The sequence below is a fragment of the Salvelinus fontinalis genome, chromosome 21 (assembly GCF_029448725.1).
Source record: "Salvelinus fontinalis isolate EN_2023a chromosome 21, ASM2944872v1, whole genome shotgun sequence".
Taxonomy (NCBI): Eukaryota; Metazoa; Chordata; class Actinopteri; order Salmoniformes; family Salmonidae; genus Salvelinus; species Salvelinus fontinalis.
The window spans coordinates 220094-242801 of record NC_074685.1 but is presented as its reverse complement, the minus strand read 5'-3'; the positions used below and the strand labels follow the sequence as shown (position 1 = coordinate 242801).

The 22708-nt window shown below is 43.5% G+C and overlaps 1 protein-coding gene across 1 annotated transcript in view; it reads right to left on the bottom strand.

Annotated features, from left to right (window-relative positions):
* The window catches only part of LOC129819106 (netrin receptor DCC-like), a 241853-nt gene that overhangs the window by 11190 nt on the left and 207955 nt on the right, over positions 1–22708 (bottom strand). The window contains exon 23 of the mRNA XM_055875675.1: positions 5120–5262. Within this exon, the coding sequence (XP_055731650.1) occupies positions 5120–5262 (143 nt within the window). The remainder of the gene's footprint in view (positions 1–5119; positions 5263–22708) is intronic.

The window sequence follows — 22708 nt, the reverse complement described above, 5'->3', positions numbered from 1 at the left end:
CCTAATCCCTTCCTGGTGTTTTGGCTGTTGTTCTCTACCCATAATCCCTTCCTGGTGTTTTGGCTGTTGTTCTCTATCCATAATCCCTTCCTGGTGTTTTGGCTGTTGTTCTCTATCCATAATCCCTTCCTGGTGTTTTGGCTGTTGTTCTCTACCCATAATCCCTTCCTGGTGTTTTGGCTGTTGTTCTCTATCCATAATCCCTTCCTGGTGTTTTGGCTGTTGTTCTCTATCCCTAATCCCTTCATGTTGTTTTGGCTGTTGTTCTCTATCCCTAATCCCTTCCTGGTGTTTTGGCTGTTGTTCTCTACCTATAATCCCTTCCTGGTGTTTTGGCTGTTGTTCTCTATCCCTAATCCCTTCATGTTGTTTTGGCTGTTGTTCTCTACCCATAATCCCTCCATGGTGTTTTGGCTGTTGTTCTCTATCCATGCTCCCTTCATGGTGTTTTGGCTGTTGTTCTCTATCCATAATCCCTTCATGGTGTTTTGGCTGATGTTCTCTATCCATGCTCCCTTCATGGTGTTTTGGCTGTTGTTCTCTATCCATAATCCCTTCATGGTGTTTTGGCTGATGTTCTCTATCCATAATCCCTTCATGGTGTTTTGGCTGTTGTTCTCTACCCATAATCCCTTCATGGTGTTTGGGCTGTTGTTCTCTATCCATAATCCCTTCATGGTGTTTTGGCTGATGTTCTCTATCCATGCTCCCTTCATGGTGTTTTGGCTGATGTTCTCTATCCATGCTCCCTTCATGGTGTTTTGGCTGTTGTTCTCTACCCATAATCCCTTCATGGTGTTTTGGCTGTTGTTCTCTACCCATAATCCCTTCATGGTGTTTGGGCTGTTGTTCTCTATCCATGCTCCCTTCATGGTGTTTTGGCTGTTGTTCTCTATCCATGCTCCCTTCATGGTGTTTGGGCTGTTGTTCTCTATCCATGCTCCCTTCATGGTGTTTTGGCTGTTGTTCTCTACCTATAATCCCTTCATGGTGTTTTGGCTGTTGTTCTCTACCCATAATCCCTTCATGGTGTTTGGGCTGTTGTTCTCTACTTATCAGAACACGGCAGACATAAAGCCTTGTTTTTTCTAAATTGGACTGGGAGGAACAGCAGAAAGGTAGAACGGCCAAAGTAAAGGGCAGACATCATGTAAATAAGGCTATTCATCTAGAGCTCATGGGAAATCTTTCTGGATACATTCAATTCAAAATGGCCGTGCACAATGACAATGAACTGATGGGCATCCAACCTCAGGGTGTGTGTGTGTGCGTGTGCGTGTGCATGTGCGTGCATGTGCGTGTGTGTGTGTGTGTATATTCACAAAAATAACTAACCAATATAAATCAAAAGCGACCAAATGAACAAAAAAATATATTTAAAAAAATATAATTATTATCTTAACTCTATATAAGTTTACCATTAACTCTGTATAAGGTTAGCAGATTCTGTTAAATTCCTCACGTTTACCTTTTATGTAGTAATACATTTTGTCTAATGTTTCGTGACTTGCTAATTAATTTAACCGAAAAGATAGTGTAGGAGGGGCTGCTTGAATTCCAATTAATCTTTTTTCTCATACTTGTTCCATAAGTCTTGCTTATTCGTACCAAGGAGACACAATCGAGGCAAAGCTGAAATGCGAATTTTTTAGACATAAAAGACAAAGTGTCTATGACAGAGTTCCAAGAGTTCCAAGAGTTCCAGAGTTCCAGAGTTCCAAGAGTTCCAGAGTTCCAGAGTTCCAAGAGTTCCAGAGTTCCAAGAGTGTTAGAGTTCCAAGAGTGTTAGAGTTCCAAGAGTGTTAGAGTTCCAAGAGTTCCAGAGTTCCAAGAGTGTTAGAGTTCCAAGAGTTCCAGAGTTCCAAGAGTTCCAAGAGTTCCAGAGTTCCAAGAGTTCCAGAGTTCCAAGAGTTCCAGAGTTCCAAGAGTGTTAGAGTTCCAAGAGTTCCAGAGTTCCAAGAGTTCCAGAGTTCCAAGAGTTCCAGAGTTCCAAGAGTTCCAGAGTTCCAAGAGTTCCAGAGTTCCAAGAGTTCCAAGAGTTCCAGAGTTCCAGAGTTCCAAGAGTTCCAGAGTTCCAAGAGTGTTAGAGTTCCAAGAGTGTTAGAGTTCCAAGAGTTCCAGAGTTCCAAGTAAGTCACAAAACCAACCCACGTTAAAGAAGGTAGAATCTTGCAGCGCCAACAAACGAAAAAAACAACAACAACATCTCAGTCATAATTTTATTGCGTTTTTCCAGAGTACAATGAACTTTGTACAACAACCTTTGTTGTAACCGTTTGCGTCTGAAGTACTAAGAACACTTACGAGAACATTCTTCCTCTCCATCTTCAGCTGGAGATCCTGCTGACATTATAATTTATTTTATTTGCGGCTGGTACTATTGCTGTTGATAGTTGAACAGTTCAGCAATACCTTGGTACATCTAAGAAATACGTATCGTGTTTTGTTTTGTACCCCCCTTCTTCCTTGTTAAGTAAATACTAATTTTGTAAGGTGTGGGTTCAACCAGAGAACCTAGGTTCAGCTGTTAGCTACCATATCCCATTGTCATAACCAAGGTTTAAAAGTAGGATGGGAAAAAAAGGGATTTTTTTCCATATGAGAGAAAAAGGGGGAAATATTCTTTATAATCCATAGTTTAAGGATGACTGGGTTAAATAGTAATATTCCTAATTTATTTTTAGGCTAATATTTCAGATATTTCAACTCGTATAGGAAAAAAAGAAGATTCTAACCCATGGTACCTAATATGTTTGTGAATCATTGCTTAAAATCGGTGCAAATTGTGTGGCTAGAAAATATAATTTGAGATGAGGAATAATTCAGACGAGATATACCACTAATTACATTAACTCTGCCTTTTAGGAAATAATGATAATATAACATATTCATGCCGTAGGACATTATCTATCGCAGGTAGATAGTTTAAGTTATAGGATTCTTAGGTCATTTGGGAAATGTAAATCCCTAAATACTTCATGAAATGTAAACACCATCTCTATCTGAGCTGTAGCTGTAAAGGTTTGCGTTCAGAATTTAGAAATGGGAATAATTCCTCTTTTTGTCTCGTCTACTTTTCACCAAAGTCATTGAGCAGTTTCAAAAGCATCGTTATCCAGTCGGCAGGGTCGTAAAAGATAAAGCAAAGTAAAGTAAGTGTGTGTGTGTGTGTGTGTGTGTGTGTGTGTGTGTGTGTGTGTGTGTGTGTGTGTGTGTGTGTGTGTGTGTGTGTGTGTGTGTGTGTGTGTGTGTGTGTGTGTGTGTGTGTGTGTGTGTGTGTGTGTGTGTGTGTGTGTGTGTGTGTGTGTGTGTGTGTGTGTGTGTGTGTGTGTGTGTGTGTGTGTGTGAGAGAGAGAGGCCTTGGGGGACTGTTTTACTAAGCTCTGTAGTCAGCCGGATCTCATCTCTGTAGACAGTAATCGGAGGTATAGGGAGTAATGTGCTGCTCATCCAGTGCATTAAAACAGGGAAGGGAGGTACCATTTGGGAAGTAGACCAACGAACCCAATTCTAAACCTCTAATTACACATCCAGGTACTGAAACCCACATCTATATTCACTTGGTCTGCAGTAGCAGATGATTTAATTACACATTTTTATATTTAATTACACTTCTTGGTCCCATGTGGCTCAGTTGGTAGAGCATGGCGCTTGCAACGCCAGGGTTGTGGGTTCAATTCCCACGGGGGGACCAGGATGAATATGTATGAACTTTCCAATTTGTAAGTCGCTCTGGATAAGAGCGTCTGCTAAATGACTTAAATGTAAATGTACTTCTTCTTCTGTCTCAACATAGATTACAGAGAGCTGTTTGTTTCAGAGTAGCAGGTTCACCATTACAGAGAGCTGTTTGTCTCAGAGTAGCAGGTTCACCATTACAGAGAGCTGTTTCAGAGTAGCAGGTTCACCATTACAGAGAGCTGTTTCAGAGTAGCAGGTTCACCATTACAGAGAGCTGTTTCAGAGTAGCAGGTTCACCATTACAGAGAGCTGTTTCAGAGTAGCAGGTTCACCATTACAGAGAGCTGTTTGTCTCAGAGTAGCAGGTTCACCATTACAGAGAGCTGTTTCAGAGTAGCAAGTTCACCATTACAGAGAGCTGTTTCAGAGTAGCAGGTTCACCATTACAGAGAGCTGTTTCAGAGTAGCAGGTTCACCATTACAGAGAGCTGTTTCAGAGTAGCAGGTTCACCATTACAGAGAGCTGTTTCAGAGTAGCAGGTTCACCATTACAGAGAGCTGTTTCAGAGTAGCAGGTTCACCATTACAGAGAGCTGTTTCAGAGTAGCAGGTTCACCATTACAGAGAGCTGTTTCAGAGTAGCAGGTTCACCATTACAGAGAGCTGTTTCAGAGTAGCAGGTTCACCATTACAGAGAGCTGTTTCAGAGTAGCAGGTTCACCATTACAGAGAGCTGTTTCAGAGTAGCAGGTTCACCATTACAGAGAGCTGTTTCAGAGTAGCAGGTTCACCATTACAGAGAGCTGTTTCAGAGTAGCAGGTTCACCATTACAGAGAGCTGTTTCAGAGTAGCAGGTTCACCATTACAGAGAGCTGTTTGTCTGGTGAAGCTGTTGATGTACTACTACTACTACTACTACTACTGCTACTACTAATACTACTACTACTACTACTACTACTACTACTGATACTATTACTACTACTACTACTGCTACTACTACTACTACTACTACTACTGCTACTACTACTACTACTACTACTACTACTACTACTACTACTGATACTATTACTACTACTACTACTGCTACTACTGCTACTACTACTACTGCTACTACTACTACTACTACTACTGTTACTACTACTACTACTACTACTGCTACTACTGCTACTACTACTACTGCTACTACTACTACTACTACTACTACTACTACTACACCCACAGTCTGAAAACCCATAGAGGACAATGAGACCATTCATTATTAGCAACTAACAAAATATTTTTGAACAAAAGGAGGACAAATTGTGCCACCGCTATCTGCCCTTGACAAAATCACATACTTTGGGCTTTTCATTTTCCCTTTATAGTAACATTAGTTTTGTATTCATGAGAATCTTGACTATATTAGAGTGTGACGGTGAATGCCGGAGAGTTACTTACATTGGCTGAGTCATCTGTCTGTTTCTGTCCCTCTTCACCCACCTCTGGGGCTGTTGGCACAGAGACCGGTAGTAGTGGTGATCTGGCCTTGCCAGCTTGCCCCAGAGATGCTGTTTTTACCGTTGGCTTGGGAAGGCTGGCACCTGGAGAAACACAAAAACAAACCCACACATGGTCACATTTTTGTATAAAACTTAGGACCTGTTTTTACCTATAATATAATATATAATGTATTCACTTAGCAGATGCTTTCATGCAAAGCATCTTACAGTGATACATTCTATGTATGGGTGGACCCGGGAAGCGAACCCTCAACCCTGACATTACACACACCATGCTCTACAACTGTTTGCTTTTTTACCTAACCTTTATTTAACTAGGCAAGCCAGTTAAGAACAAATTCTTATTTACAATGACGGCCTACCGAGGGAACAGTGGGTTAACGGCCTTGTTCAGGGGGCAGAACAACAGATTTCTACCTTGTCAGCTCAGGGATTCGATCCAGCAACCTTTCGGTTACCGGCCACTAGGCTACCTACCGCCCCAAAAGGACTGCAAGCCTTGGGGAGGCAGGCACCTGAAAACACACAAACACTCCGTCACGTTTATGTATCAGTCTGAGGACCATGGGGTTACTGTACAGAAATGGTTACGCAACAAGTAAGATGGTTAAAGCAACAACCCCCAAAATATCCAAGGGACCTCAGCTCTGAATAACAAGTAACCAAGAATCTATAGATGCAGGTGGTTTTGTAAAAAGGCCTTTGTTCTTAAGATATTGAGGCAGCGAGTTGTGCTGCTGTAAGGATTGTAGGTAGGCAGGCAGGTGAACAAGAGGGAAAATAAGGGATGAGAGAAGGTGGGAGGGAGTGCTGGTGTTCTAACAATTGTGTGTATTGGTAGGCAAGCTAATGAGGAAGAGAAAGGAAGTATGGAGTGTGGGAGGGAGTGATAAGAGGGCGGGATGAATGGAAGCAGGGAGCAGAGAGTTTTCGCTGCTGCAAGGATTGTGGCTGTAGGCAGGCAAGCGAACGAGGGAGGGAGGGAGAAAGGGATAGAAGAGGGAGGGAGGGGAGAAAGGGAGGGAGGGAGGGAGGGAGGGAGGGAGGGAGGGAGAAAGGGATAGAATAGGGAGGGAGGGGAGAAAGGGATAGAGGAGGGAGGGAGGGAGGGAGGGAGGGATAGAGGAGGGAGGGAGGGATAGAAGAGGGAGGGAGGGGAGAAAGGGATAGAGGAGGGAGGGAGGGAGGGATAGAAGAGGGAGGGAGGGGAGAAAGGGATAGAAGAGGGAGGGAGGAAGAGAGGGAGGAAGGGAGGGAGGGGAGAAAGGGATAGAAGAGGGAGGGAGGAAGGGAGGGAGGGGAGAAAGGGATAGAAGAGGGAGGGAGGAAGAGAGGGAGGGAGAAAGGGATAGAAGAGGGAGGGAGGGGAGAAAGGGATAGAGGAGGGAGGGAGGGATAGAAGAGGGAGGGAGGAAGAGAGGGAGGGAGAAAGGGATAGAAGAGGGAGGGAGGGGAGAAAGGGATAGAAGAGGGAGGGAGGGAGGGAGGGAGGGAGGAAGAGATAAAGGAGGGAGGGAGGGGAGAAAGGGATAGAGGAGGGAGGGAGGGAGGGATAGAGGAGGGAGGGAGGGAGGGAGGGAGAAAGGGATAGAAGAGGGAGGGAGGGAGAAAGGGATAGAGGAGGGAGGGAGGGAGGGAGGGAGGGAGGAAGAGAGGGAGGGAGAAAGGGATAGAGGAGGGAGGGAGGAAGAGAGGGAGGGAGGGAGGGAGGGAGAAAGGGATAGAAGAGGGGGGAGGGGAGAAAGGGATAGAGGAGGGAGGGAGGGAGGGAGGAAGAGAGGGAGGGAGGGAGGGGAGAAAGGGATAGAGGAGGGAGGGAGGGGAGAAAGGGATAGAGGAGGGAGGGAGGGAGGGATAGAGGAGGGAGGGAGGGAGAAAGGGAGAAAGGGATAGAAGAGGGAGGGAGGGAGAAAGGGATAGAGGAGGGAGGGAGGGAGGGAGGAAGAGAGGGAGGGAGGAAGAGAGGGAGGGAGGGAGGGAGGGAGGGAGAAAGGGATAGAAGAGGGAGGGAGGGGAGAAAGGGATAGAGGAGGGAGGGAGGGAGGGAGGGAGGGAGGAAGGAAGCGAGGGAGGGAGGGAGGGAGGGAGGGAGAAAGGGATAGAAGAGGGAGGGAGGGGAGAAAGGGATAGAGGAGGGAGGGAGGGAGGGAGGGAGGAAGAGAGGGAGGGAGGGAGGGAGGGAGGGAGGGAGGGAGAGAGGGAGGGAGGGAGGGAGAAAGGGATAGAAGAGGGAGGGAGGGGAGAAAGGGATAGAGGGAGGGAGGGAGGGATGGAGGAGGGAGAAATGGGTAAAGGAGAGAGAGAGAGAGAGAGAGAGAGAGAGAGAGAGAGAGAGAGAGAGAGAGAGGGAGGGAGGGAGGGATAGAAGAGGGAGGAAGGGAGCAGTCTGTGCTTGACGGACAGCGCTGACAGCACAGAGCAGCGTGGGGGTTCTGCATCTCTCCGTCTCCAGGATTAATCGCCTGACCATCTAAATGAGCTACCTGGGCTGGGTATTATCTGCATAATTTAACTCTGCAAATTACAGCAGCACCTGCTAGTCACACTAACAACAGTGGGAGGGAGAGGTAGGTGGGAAAGCTCTGGCTCCAGACTCAATAATAGCATCAACTCTCCCCTCGAGAGCCACTGTGAGAGACACAGGCCGGAGAGGCATGATGACGTCACAGCGAGAGTGGGGAAAGGAAATAAAACAAAAGAATAGAGAATCCCCTACAGAGCTCAGTGATGCGGTCAGCTGATTGGTGTAGGAGGAAGGACCATGATTTGGCTGAAGAGACATGGTTGGCTCACCACTGATAACATCGATTACAGTCAATTATTGTCAACCTTAAAAAAAAAAATGTTTAAAACTTTATCGGAAGTGCATCGTAAACACAAAACGTACTGTACCTTCAGCCTGCATTGTAAAGGATGAGTCTGTACTGTAGGATTTTATTCTAGAGTCAGGTCCGGTTCCAGGCATAAGCGACATAAGAGAGAGCGTTTTTTTTTTTTTTAGGAACTCAGTCGGGGGTCTCAACCTCTTGTTGAGAGTTACAATTATCGAAAATAGAAAAGGTGCAATTTCGACATGTGATTGTGCATCAGCGGTTTTTCTCTTCTTAATGTCAAGTCACCGAACAGTCACCCACAGTCACCGAACAGTCACCCACAGTCACCCGCAGTCAACGACAGTCACCCACAGTCGCCGAACAGTCACCCACAGTCACCGAACAGTCACCCACAGTCACCGAACAGTCACCCACAGTCACCCACAGTCACCCACAGTCACCCACAGTCACCGAACAGTCACCGACAGTCATTCCATTAGCCCATGTCACAGTGTTCATTTTGACAGCTATTTTAGATTCATTTTGAGTCTTAAAATACATTTTTGAGTCATTTCATCCTTCATTAGTTTGAGTTATTATCAGTCGACTAAAACTTGACACCATTTTAGTCACATAATAGTGCTTTTTTTCCACCTTCTATTACATAATGAATATTTAATGTTGTGCACATTCAGATAGCCTTGTCCAACTAGGCCTACAATCCCTTTGAATATTTTAGCTGGAAACATTTGTGGCAGATTGTAACCAATGCCAGCCATAATTAACCCTATAGGCTATAAAGTCTTGGCTACAGGTTAAACCAATTTACAGCTCACATTTTTCGCCCCATCATAATGTCAAAGCGTTTAAACAACAATGGTTTCCTTGACAAGGGGAGAAATGTCGCTTTACAAAAAATGCCATTTTGTCTACCAACTCACATTTTTGCGGACAACGGCAAACACAGACGACGAGTAAAATAGAGCTTCTGATTTGATCAAAGCAAACGTAGCTACGTAAAAAGTAAGGAGAAAAAAAAAGGAGTAAACATAGTTTGTAGTTGAGGTTAGTTTACAAGTCCAGTGTCCTGGCTTCGCATCAGTTCAAAAGATTTAAGAGTGACTGAAGAGACTTCCTGGGAGCTGTGTGGGAGAGCCGGGCAGAACAGCTCAATCAGACCACACAACTGAAAAATGCCAATTCTGCCAATAACAGGAACGCATTAAATATTCTGCATGCATGCTTAGGATTGGACAAAACAGACGAAAAGAAGCTTCATGTCAAATCAAAATATCCATTAGTCTCAAGTGGATTTTCTCGTCTCGTCTCGTTCACATTTTTTTTTGTAATAGTTATTTCCCCCATCTGATCTCGTTACCGTCCATAGTTTATTCGGGGATGATAGGTCGTTGACGAGCATACTGTCGATGAAACGAACACTGCTCTGTCAGCTATAACGTTTTAGATCGGTAAATGAGTCTAGTCAGCGATCTAAACTTGTAGTAATCATGGGGCCTTTACCTTCAGAAGGGACTCATTGGTTTTGTTAGTCCCTCTCACTCAGATGTCGCTCCGACGTTTCCTGGGTGCTAAAATTATAATAGTATGCCGTCATTTCAGATTATGTTTGTCACGCCCTGACCATAGAGAGCACTCGGTTCTAGGTCAGAGCGTGATGGGGGGGGCTGGGGGGAGTTATCTAGTATGTAGATTTCTAGGTTGGTGGTTTGTGTGGTTCCCAATTAGAGGCAGCTGGTAATCGTTGCCTCTAATTGGGGATTATATTTAGGTGTGCTTTTTCCCCACCTGCATTTGTGGGATATTGATTGTTTGTTAGTGTGTTTGGGCACTACGTCCTCACGGTCTTTGTAAGTTTTGTTATTTTGTTTCGTTAGTTTCACTTAAGTCAATTTTACTAGTGAACGTAACAATTTGCATTGTGAAAAGTAATGAAAAAACACTAATAATTTCATACAATACTCTCAAAACAAAAAAACGAATCAAAACAAATTGGCAGATCACAGGTTGGAAACCGCTGCTGTAGGTGTAATAATGGTTTGTTCATGTGTAATAATGGTGTATTCATGTGTAATAACGGTGTGTTCATGTGTAATAATGGTTTATTATTGTGTAATAATGGTGTGTTATTGTGTAATAATGGTTTATTATTGTGTAATAATGGTGTGTTATTGTGTAATAATGGTTTATTATTGTGTAATAATGGTGTGTTATTGTGTAATAACGGTGTATTCATGTGTAATAATGGTTTATTATTGTGTAATAATGGTGTGTTATTGTGTAATAACGGTGTGTTATTGTGTAATAACGGTGTATTCATGTGTAATAACGGTGTGTTATTGTGTAATAACGGTGTGTTATTGTGTAATAACGGTGTGTTATTGTGTAATAATGGTTTGTTCATGTGTAATAATGGTGTATTCATGTGTAATAATGGTGTGTTCATGTGTAATAATGGTTTATTATTGTGTAATAATGGTGTGTTATTGTGTAATAATGGTTTATTATTGTGTAATAATGGTGTGTTATTGTGTAATAATGGTTTATTATTGTGTAATAATGGTGTGTTATTGTGTAATAACGGTGTATTCATGTGTAATAATGGTTTATTATTGTGTAATAATGGTGTGTTATTGTGTAATAACGGTGTGTTATTGTGTAATAACGGTGTATTCATGTGTAATAATGGTGTGTTATTGTGTAATAACGGTGTGTTATTGTGTAATAACGGTGTGTTATTGTGTAATAACGGTGTGTTATTGTGTAATAACGGTGTGTTATTGTGTAATAACGGTGTATTCATGTGTAATAATGGTGTGTTCATGTGTAATAATGGTTTATTATTGTGTAATAATGGTGTATTCATGTGTAATAATGGTGTGTTCATGTGTAATAATGGTTTATTATTGTGTAATAATGGTGTGTTATTGTGTAATAATGGTTTATTATTGTGTAATAATGGTGTGTTATTGTGTAATAATGGTGTATTCATGTGTAATAATGGTGTGTTATTGTGTAATAACGGTGTATTCATGTGTAATAATGGTTTATTATTGTGTAATAATGGTGTGTTATTGTGTAATAATGGTGTATTCATGTGTAATAACGGTGTGTTATTGTGTAATAATGGTGTATTGATGTGTAATAATGGTGTGTTCATGTGTAATAATGGTTTATTATTGTGTAATAATGGTGTGTTATTGTGTAATAATGGTTTATTATTGTGTAATAATGGTGTGTTATTGTGTAATAACGGTGTATTCATGTGTAATAATGGTTTATTATTGTGTAATAATGGTGTGTTATTGTGTAATAACGGTGTGTTATTGTGTAATAACGGTGTATTCATGTGTAATAATGGTGTGTTATTGTGTAATAACGGTGTGTTATTGTGTAATAACGGTGTGTTATTGTGTAATAACGGTGTGTTATTGTGTAATAACGGTGTGTTATTGTGTAATAACGGTGTATTCATGTGTAATAATGGTGTGTTATTGTGTAATAACGGTGTGTTATTGTGTAATAACGGTGTGTTATTGTGTAATAATGGTGTATTCATGTGTAATAACGGTGTGTTATTGTGTAATAATGGTGTATTCATGTGTAATAACGGTGTGTTATTGTGTAATAATGGTGTATTCATGTGTAATAATGGTGTATTCATGTGTAATAATGGTGTATTCATGTGTAATAACGGTGTGTTATTTTGTAATAATGGTGTATTCATGTGTAATAACGGTGTGCTATTGTGTAATAATGGTGTATTCATGTGTAATAATGGTGTATTCTTGTGTAATAACGGTGTGTTATTGTGTAATAACGGTGTGTTATTGTGTAATAACGGTGTGTTATTGTGTAATAATGGTGTATTCATGTGTAATAACGGTGTGTTATTGTGTAATAATGGTTTGTTCATGTGTAATAATGGTTTATTATTGTGTAATAATGGTGTGTTATTGTGTAATAACGGTGTGTTATTGTGTAATAATGGTGTATTCATGTGTAATAATGGTGTGTTATTGTGTAATAATGGTTTATTATTGTGTAATAATGGTGTGTTATTGTGTAATAACGGTGTATTCATGTGTAATAATGGTTTATTATTGTGTAATAATGGTGTGTTATTGTGTAATAACGGTGTGTTATTGTGTAATAACGGTGTATTCATGTGTAATAATGGTGTGTTATTGTGTAATAACGGTGTGTTATTGTGTAATAACGGTGTGTTATTGTGTAATAACGGTGTGTTATTGTGTAATAACGGTGTGTTATTGTGTAATAACGGTGTATTCATGTGTAATAATGGTGTGTTATTGTGTAATAACGGTGTGTTATTGTGTAATAACGGTGTGTTATTGTGTAATAATGGTGTATTCATGTGTAATAACGGTGTGTTATTGTGTAATAATGGTGTATTCATGTGTAATAACGGTGTGTTATTGTGTAATAATGGTGTATTCATGTGTAATAACGGTGTGTTATTGTGTAATAATGGTGTATTCATGTGTAATAATGGTGTATTCATGTGTAATAACGGTGTGTTATTGTGTAATAATGGTGTATTCATGTGTAATAACGGTGTGTTATTGTGTAATAATGGTGTATTCATGTGTAATAATGGTGTATTCATGTGTAATAACGGTGTGTTATTGTGTAATAACGGTGTGTTATTGTGTAATAATGGTGTATTCATGTGTAATAACGGTGTGTTATTGTGTAATAATGGTTTGTTCATGTGTAATAATGGTTTATTATTGTGTAATAATGGTGTGTTATTGTGTAATAACGGTGTGTTATTGTGTAATAACGTGTATTCATGTGTAATAATGGTGTGTTATTGTGTAATAACGGTGTGTTATTGTGTAATAACGGTGTGTTATTGTGTAATAACGGTGTGTTATTGTGTAATAACGGTGTGTTATTGTGTAATAACGGTGTATTCATGTGTAATAATGGTGTGTTATTGTGTAATAACGGTGTGTTATTGTGTAATAACGGTGTGTTATTGTGTAATAATGGTGTATTCATGTGTAATAACGGTGTGTTATTGTGTAATAATGGTGTATTCATGTGTAATAACGGTGTGTTATTGTGTAATAATGGTGTATTCATGTGTAATAATGGTGTATTCATGTGTAATAACGGTGTGTTATTGTGTAATAACGGTGTGTTATTGTGTAATAATGGTGTATTCATGTGTAATAACGGTGTGTTATTGTGTAATAATGGTGTATTCATGTGTAATAATGGTGTATTCATGTGTAATAATGGTGTATTCATGTGTAATAATGGTGTGTTATTGTGTAATAACGATGTATTCATGTGTAATAACGGTGTGTTATTGTGTAATAACGGTCTATTCATGTGTAATAATGGGTTATTCATGTGTAATAATGGTGTGTTATTGTGTAATAATGGTGTATTCATGTGTAATACTGGTGTATTCATGTGTAATAATGGTGTATTCATGTGTAATAATGGTGTATTCATGTGTAATAATGGTGTATTCATGTGTAATACTGGTGTATTCATGTGTAATAATGGTGAATTCATGTGTAATACTGGTGTATTCATGTGTAATAACGGTGTATTCATGTGTAATAACGGTGTATTCATGTGTAATAATGGTGTATTCACGTGTAATAACGGTGTATTCATGTGTAATAACGGTGTATTCATGTGTAATAATGGTGTATTCACGTGTAATAACGGTGTATTCATGTGTAATAACGGTGTATTCATGTGTAATAACGGTGTATTCATGTGTAATAACGGTGTAATATGACACGACTGATTATATCTCAGAATATACACTGAGTGTACAAAACATTGAGAACACCTGCTCTTTCCATTTACACAGACTGACCAGGTGAATCCAGGTGAAAGCTATGATCCCCTTATTGATGTCACCTGTTAAATCCATTTCAAATCAGTGTAGATGAAGGGCGGGAAACAGGTTAAAACATTTATATTTAAACATTTAAACAACTGGTACATGGATTGTGAATGTGTGCCATTCAGAGGACAAAATATTTAAGTGCCTTTGAACGGGGTATGGTAGTAGGTAGCCTGGTGCACCGGTTTGTGTCAAGAACTGCAACGCTGCTGGGGTTTTCACACTCAACAGTTTCCAATGTGTATTATGAATGGTCCACCACCCAAAGGACATCCAGCCAATTTGACAAAACTGTGGGAAGCATTGGAGTCAACATAGTGCCAGCATCCCTGTGGAACGCTTTCGACACCTTGTAGAGTCCATTGAGGCTGTTCTGAGGGCAAAAGGGCGGGGGGGGGGGGGGGGGGGGGGCGTGCAACTTAACATTAGGAAAGTATTTGCAATGCTTTGTAGACTCAGTATATATAGGAGCAAATCACTAACAGCCTGCTAACAGCCTGCGAGCTACTGGTCGCTCATGATCTGTAAACTAGCTTTCACTAAACACAGAGTAACATCAAAGTACCCAGTGCAATCCAAACATGATTAGGAATAATTAGCCTAGCCTACTTCAATCAGTCCGACTGTTCCTACAGCTCCTCCTCCACTTCAATCAGTCTGACTGTTCCTACAGCTCCTCCTCCACTTCAATCAGTCCGACTGTTCCTACAGCTCCTCCTCCACTTCAATCAGTCTGACTGTTCCTACAGCTTCTCCTCCACTTCAATCAGTCCGACTGTTCCTACAGCTCCTCCTCCACTTCAATCAGTCTGACTGTTCCTACAGCTCCTCCTCCACTTCAATCAGTCCAACTGTTCCTACAGCTCCTCCTCCACTTCAATCAGTCTGACTGTTCCTACAGCTCCTCCTCCACTTCAATCAGTCTGACTGATCCCACAGCTCCTCCTCCACTTCAATCAGTCTGCCTGTTCCTACAGCTCCTCCTCCACTTCAATCAGTCCGACTGTTCCTACAGCTCCTCCTCCACTTCAATCAGTCTGACTGTTCCTACAGCTCCTCCTCCACTTCAATCAGTCCAACTGTTCCTACAGCTCCTCCTCCACTTCAATCAGTCTGACTGTTCCTACAGCTCCTCCTCCACTTCAATCAGTCTGACTGATCCCACAGCTCCTCCTCCACTTCAATCAGTCTGCCTGTTCCTACAGCTCCTCCTCCACTTCAATCAGTCCGACTGTTCCTACAGCTCCTCCTCCACTTCAATCAGTCTGCCTGTTCCTACAGCTCCTCCTCCACTTCAATCAGTCCGACTGTTCCTACAGCTCCTCCTCCACTTCAATCAGTCTGCCTGTTCCTACAGCTCCTCCTCCACTTCAATCAGTCCAACTGTTCCTACAGCTCCTCCTCCACTTCAATCAGTCTGACTGATCCCACAGCTCCTCCTCCACTTCAATCAGTCTGCCTGTTCCTACAGCTCCTCCTCCACTTCAATCAGTCCGACTGTTCCTACAGCTCCTCCTCCACTTCAATCAGTCTGCCTGTTCCTACAGCTCCTCCTCCACTTCAATCAGTCCAACTGTTCCTACAGCTCCTCCTCCACTTCAATCAGTCTGACTGATCCCACAGCTCCTCCTCCACTTCAATCAGTCTGCCTGTTCCTACAGCTCCTCCTCCACTTCAATCAGTCCGACTGTTCCTACAGCTCCTCCTCCACTTCAATCAGTCTGCCTGTTCCTACAGCTCCTCCTCCACTTCAATCAGTCCGACTGTTCCTACAGCTCCTCCTCCACTTCAATCAGTCTGCCTGTTCCTACAGCTCCTCCTCCACTTCAATCAGTCCAACTGTTCCTACAGCTCCTCCTCCACTTCAATCAGTCTGCCTGTTCCTACAGCTCCTCCTCCACTTCAATCAGTCTGACTGATCCCACAGCTCCTCCTCCACTTCAATCAGTCTGCCTGTTCCTACAGCTCCTCCTCCACTTCAATCAGTCTGCCTGTTCCTACAGCTCCTCCTCCACTTCAATCAGTCCGACTGTTCCTACAGCTCCTCCTCCACTTCAATCAGTCTGACTGTTCCTACAGCTCCTCCTCCACTTCAATCAGTCTGACTGTTCCTACAGCTCCTCCTCCACTTCAATCAGTCCAACTGTTCCTACAGCTCCTCCTCCACTTCAATCAGTCTGACTGATCCCACAGCTCCTCCTCCACTTCAATCAGTCTGCCTGTTCCTACAGCTCCTCCTCCACTTCAATCAGTCTGACTGTTCCTACAGCTCCTCCTCCACTTCAATCAGTCTGCCTGTTCCTACAGCTCCTCCTCCACTTCAATCAGTCCGACTGTTCCTACAGCTAGTCCTCCACTTCAATCAGTCTGTAACGGTGCTGCCCCTTCTCCCGGTGCTGGCCGTTCATTTAGGGGATGTTAGTTTTAGGGTGGTCATTGGGAGGGGAAGACAGAAGCGGGGAGTGACTATGGTGGTGTGGGGACAGCGTCCGGAGCCTGAGCCACCACCGTGGTCAACTGCCCACCCAGACCCTCCCCTGGACTTTGTGCTGGTGCGCCCGGCGTTCGCACCTTGAGGGGGGGGTTCTGTAACGGTCCTGACCTGTTTTCTGTTGTTTTTGTATGTTTTTATGGTCAGGGCGTGTGTTTTGGGTGGGCAGTCTATGTTTTCTGTTTCTATGTTGGTTTTGGGTTGCCTGGTATGGCTCTTAATTAGAGGCAGGTGTTTTGCGTTTTCCTCTAATTGAGAGTCATATTTAGGTAGGGTGTTCTCACTGTTTGTTTGTGGGTGATTGTCTTCCGTATCTGTGTTATGTTTGCACCATACGGGACTGTTTGGCTGTTCGTTCGTTTTGATGTAGTCTGTTCCTGTCCGTGAGTTTTACGTTTAGTTAGTTAAGTTCATGTTCAGGTTTCGTCTACGTCGTTTTCTTGTTTTGTAATTTTGCAAGTGTTTTGTTTTCGTGTTGCCGTCGTGTCGAATAAAGAGATGGCTTATTTCCCTAATGCTGCATTTTGGTCCACTGATCCTTCTCTCCTCTCCTCATCCGAGGATGAGGAGGACAACAGCCTTTACACAGTCCGAGTGTTCCCACAGCTCCTCCTCCACTTCAATCAGTCTGACTGTTCCTACAGCTCCTCCTCCACTTCAATCAGTCTGACTGTTCCTACAGCTCCTCCTCCACTTCAATCAGTCTGACTGTTCCTACAGCTCCTCCTCCACTTCAATCAGTCCGACTGTTCCTACAGCTCCTCCTCCACTTCAATCAGTCCGACTGTTCCTCAGTAATTTATATTTAACTCAGAGAGTTTCATCTAAATCCAGGCCACCTAACTTGTGTTGCTTATAGATTGAATGTTTTCCTTATTCATTCCTTTCGAGGCGACCATTGGATCAAAATGTAGACTGTGTTATTGACATCAGTAACATTCATTTTTGTTATAAGTGTCTTGATCACATTAAGAAAAAAACGTTGACTTGGAAACACATTAAAGCTGGTCAGATACGGTTAACAATATATCATTTCTTTTCCCAAAAACAATTTGGCTAACTGTCGCTACTCTCCACCCAGTGTTCTGACTGTCCCTACTCTCCACTCAGCGTTCTGACTGTCCCTACTCTCCACTCAGCGTTCTGACTGTCCCTACTCTCCACTCAGCGTTCTGACTGTCCCTACTCTCCACTCAGCGTTCTGACTGTCCCTACTCTCCACTCAGCGTTCTGACTGTCCCTACTCTCCACTCAGCGTCCTGACTGTCCCTACTCTCCACTCAGCGTTCTGACTGTCCCTACTCTCCACTCAGCGTTCTGACTGTCCCTACTCTCCACTCAGCGTTCTGACTGTCCCTACTCTCCACTCAGCAATCTGACTGTCCCTACTCTCCACTCAGGGTTCTGACTGTCCCTACTCTCCACTCAGCGTTCTGACTGTCGCTACTTGTCACTACTCTCCACCCAGTGTTCTGACTGTCCCTACTCTCCACCCAGTGTTCTGACTGTCCCTACTCTCCACTTAGCGTTCTGACTGTCCCTACTCTCCACCCAGTGTTCTGACTGTGCCTACTCTCCACCCAGTGTTCTGACTGTCACTACTCTCCACTTAGCGTTCTGACTGTCCCTACTCTCCACCCAGTGTTCTGACTGTCACTACTCTCCACTTAGCGTTCTGACTGTCCCTACTCTCCACCCAGCGTTCTGACTGTCACTACTCTCCACTTAGCGTTCTGACTGTCCCTACTCTCCACCCAGCGTTCTGACTGTCTCTACTCTCCACCCAGTGTTCTGACTGTCCCTACTCACCACCCAGTGTTCTGACTGTCTCTACTCTCCACTCAGCGTCCTGACTGTCCCTACTCTCCACTCAGCAATCTGACTGTCCCTACTCTCCACTCAGGGTTCTGACTGTCCCTACTCTCCACTCAGGGTTCTGACTGTCCCTACTCTCCACTCAGGGTTCTGACTGTCCCTACTCTCCACTCAGCGTTCTGACTGTCCCTATTCCCCACCCAGCGTTCTGACTGTCCCTACTCTCCACCCAGGGTCCTGACTGTCCCTACTCTCCACTCAGCGTTCTGACTGTCCCTATTCCCCACCCAGCGTTCTGACTGTCCCTACTCTCCACTCAGCGTTCTGACTGTCGCTACTCTCCACTCAGCGTTCTGACTGTCCCTACTCTCCACTCAGCGTTCTGACTGTCCCTATTCTCCACTCAGCGTTCTGACTGTCCCTATTCTCCACTCAGCGTTCTGACTGTCCCTACTCACCACCCAGTGTTCTGACTGTCCCTATTCTCCACTCAGCGTTCTGACTGTCCCTATTCTCCACTCAGTGTTCTGACTGTCCCTATTCTCCACTCAGCGTTCTGACTGTCCCTATTCTCCACTCAGCGTTCTGACTGTCCCTATTCTCCACTCAGCGTTCTGACTGTCCCTATTCTCCACTCAGCGTTCTGACTGTCCCTATTCTCCACTTAGCGTTCTGACTGTCCCTACTCTCCACCCAGCGTTCTGACTGTCCCTACTCACCACTCAGTGTTCTGACCAAAAGGTTCCACCTTCCAAATTAGTCATTGAGTGAGAAATGGTCTAACAATCAACCATGTACTATCACGATGTGTAACTTACTGTAAACACAATACTATCACGATGTGTAACTTACTGTAAACACAGTACTATCGCGATGTGTAACTTACTGTAAACACCGTACTATCACGATGTGTAACTTACTGTAAACACAGTACTATCACGATGTGTAACTTACTGTAAACACCGTACTATCACGATGTGTAACTTACTGTAAACACAGTACTATCACGATGTGTAACTTACTGTAAACACCGTACTATCACGATGTGTAACTTACTGTAAACACAGTACTATCACGATGTGTAACTTACTGTAAACACCGTACTATCACGATGTGTAACTTACTGTAAACACCGTACTATCGCAATGTGTAACTTACTGTAAACACAGTACTATCACGATGTGTAACTTACTGTAAACACAGTACTATCGCGATGTGTAACTTACTGTAAGCACTGAAGTGTACTGTATATACCCATGGTCTATTGTCAGCATCAGAATGGCTAAATATCTGGAGGGCCTTTACTGTAAAGCATTTCCGTGGACCAAAGTAATTTAAACCGCTTTGTTTCACAGCACACCACTTTGCGAAATCAATAAATATCAATCTTTACCAATAGCTAGCTCCCTCAAAGAGCTGCGTGTCTGATATTTTCCTCTCTATAGAAGAGAGACCGGGCTCCTGCTGTTGCCTGACAACACCTGAAACAGCCTGGAGCCATTCGCCAGGGAATGGAGATGAAATAGACAGGCTCTGTAAAGAGAAAACGTCCTTCAGGACTGCTTCTCAAATGGTTCCCTCTCTGTAATATAATGCACTACTTTTATGGGCTAAAAAAGTAATAGTCTATGGGGACTCTGGTCAAAAGTAGTGCACTTTAAAGGGAAAGGGGTTCCATTTGGGACACATTTTAAAGAGAGTAGGGTTCCATTTGGGACACATTTTAAAGGGAAAGGGGTTCCATTTGGGACACATTTTAAAGGGAAAGGGGTTCCATTTGGGACACATTTTAAAGGGAAAGGGGTTCCATTTGGGACACATTTTAAAAGGAAAGGGGTTCCATTTGGGACAGATTTTAAAGGGAAAGGGGTTCCATTTGGGACACATTTTAAAGGGAAAGGGGTTCCATTTGGGACACAACCCATTCTACTGGACATTCCCTAACTGATACTATTGCTGGGCTTAACATCCTTTAAAACTACCTCTCCAGACTGACTGGGAGATTTCCTCCAAAGATTATATTTTATTGATTTCCACGAGCTAAAAGCCAAGTGAACACAGTAAAGACGCAGCCCGCCAGAGAAATGCTCTCCAGTTCTGCTGCGACGGGTGCTTGCAGCCTTTTACAGAGGCTCAATGGGCTAAGCTAATGCCCTTCACCCAGGAGGAAGTTCTCTCACATACAGTTCATCACCTTCATTCTCAGACATGTAATCTAGGTAGATGCTCTTTATCAGAGCGATTTACAGATAGAAGCCTTAGTTGCTTACATATATTTTTGGACTTATAAATGAATGATATGTACCCAGTAATTCTTGAAGAATATAAATAAAAATTTTATCATGAGCTTAGTTCTATCATCAGGGAAGGGCTATACCTGCCTGGATGATGAGGAGAGAGAGAGAGAGAGAGAGAGAGAGAGAGAGAGAGAGAGAGAGAGTGAAGGTGAGATGGAGAGATAGAGAGGGAAAGGCTATTTCTGTCTGTCTGTCTGTCTGTCTGTCTGTCTGTCTGTCTGTCTGTCTGTCTGTCTGTCTGTCTGTCTGTCTGTCTGTCTGTCTGTCTGTCTGTCTGTCTGTCTGTCTGTCTGTCTGTCTGTCTGTCTGTCTGTCTGTCTGTCTGTCTGTCTGTCTGTCTGTCTGTCTGTCTGTCTGTCTGTCTGTCTGTCTGTCTGTCTGTCTGTCTGTCTGTCTGTCTGTCTGTCTGTCTGTCTGTCTGTCTGTCTGTCTGTCTGTCTGTGTGTGTGTGTGTGTGTGTGTGTGTGTGTGTGTGTGTGTGTGTGTGTGTGTGTGTGTGTGTGTGTGTGTGTGTTCGTTCCTCGGGCAGGAATAGACCGTCTTTCTCACTTACCTTTCTAATCACATAACTGATGTTTACCTTCGCTACGGGCCAAATCACTTTCGCCCATTTAATAACGGATATCTAATAAGCTCAAGCATTAACATACTGACTTGATGGCTCTCACATCATCGATGATGATGAAGATAACTGGTTCTGTTGAGTAGTAGTGGTGCCAGACAATGGAGCTCCTGCAGCACAACCTACTTCCTGCCGTAGCACGACCTACTTCCTGCTGTAGCACAACCTACTTCCTGCTGTAGCACAACCTACTTCCTGCTGTAGCACAAACTACTTCCTGCTGTAGCACAACCTACTTCCTGCTGTAGCACAACCTACTTCCTGCTGTAGCACAACCTACTTCCTGCTGTAGCATGGTCTACTTCCTGCTGTAGCACAGTCTACTTCCTGCTGTAGCATAGTCTACTTCCTGCTGTAGCACGACCTACTTCCTGCTGCAGCACGACCTACTTCCTGCTGTAGCACGACCTACTTCCTGCTGTAGCATGGTCTACTACCTGCTGTAGCACGGTCTACTACCTGCTGTAGCACAATTTACTTCCTGTTGTAGCACAACCTACTTCCTGCTGTAGCACAACCTACTTCCTGCTGTGGCACGACCTACTTCCTGCTGTAGCACAACTTACTTCCTGCTGTAGCACAACCTACTTCCTGCTGTGGCACGACCTACTTCCTGCTGTAGCACGACTTACTTCCTGCTGTAGCACAACTTACTTCCTGCTGTAGCACGACCTACTTCCTGCTGTAGCAAGGTCTACTTCCTGCTGTAGCACGGTCTACTTCCTGCTATAGCACAACCTACTTCCTGCTGTAGCACAACCTACTTCCTGCTGTAGCACAACCTACTTCCTGCTGTTGCACAAACTACTTCCTGCTGTAGCACGGTCTACTTCCTGCTGTAGCACAGTCTACTTCCTGTTGTAGCACGGTCTACTTCCTGCTGTAGCATGGTCTACTTCCTGCTGTAGCACGACCTACTTCCTGCTGTAGCATGGTCTACTACCTGCTGTAGCACAATTTACTTCCTGTTGTAGCACAACCTACTTCCTGCTGTAGCAAAACCTACTTCCTGCTGTAGCACGACCTACTTCCTGCTGTAGCACGACTTACTTCCTGCTGTAGCACAACTTATTTCCTGCTGTAGCACGACCTACTTCCCGGTGTAGCAAGGTCTACTTCCTGCTGTAGCACGGTCTACTTCCTGCTATAGAACGACCTACTTCCTGCTGTAGCACGACCTACTTCCTGCTATAGCACAACCTACTTCCTGCTGTAGCACAACCTACTTCCTGCTATAGCACGACCTACTTCCTGCTGTAGCACGACCTACTTCCTGGAGGAGGGGCGGAAGATATCCTAGTGGTTAGAGCGTTGGGCCAGTAACCGAAAGGGTTGCTGGATCGAATCCCCGAGCTGACATGGTAAAAATCTGTCGTCCTGAACAAGGCAATTAACCCACTGTTCCCCGTGGCGCCGAAGACGTGGATGTCGATTTAAGGCAGACCCCCCCGCACCTCTCTGATTCAGAGGGGTTGGGTTAAATGCAGAAGACACATTTCAGTTGAATACATTCAAGTTGTACAACTGACTAGGTATCCCCCTTTCCAACTGACTAGGTAACCTCCTTTTCTGTAA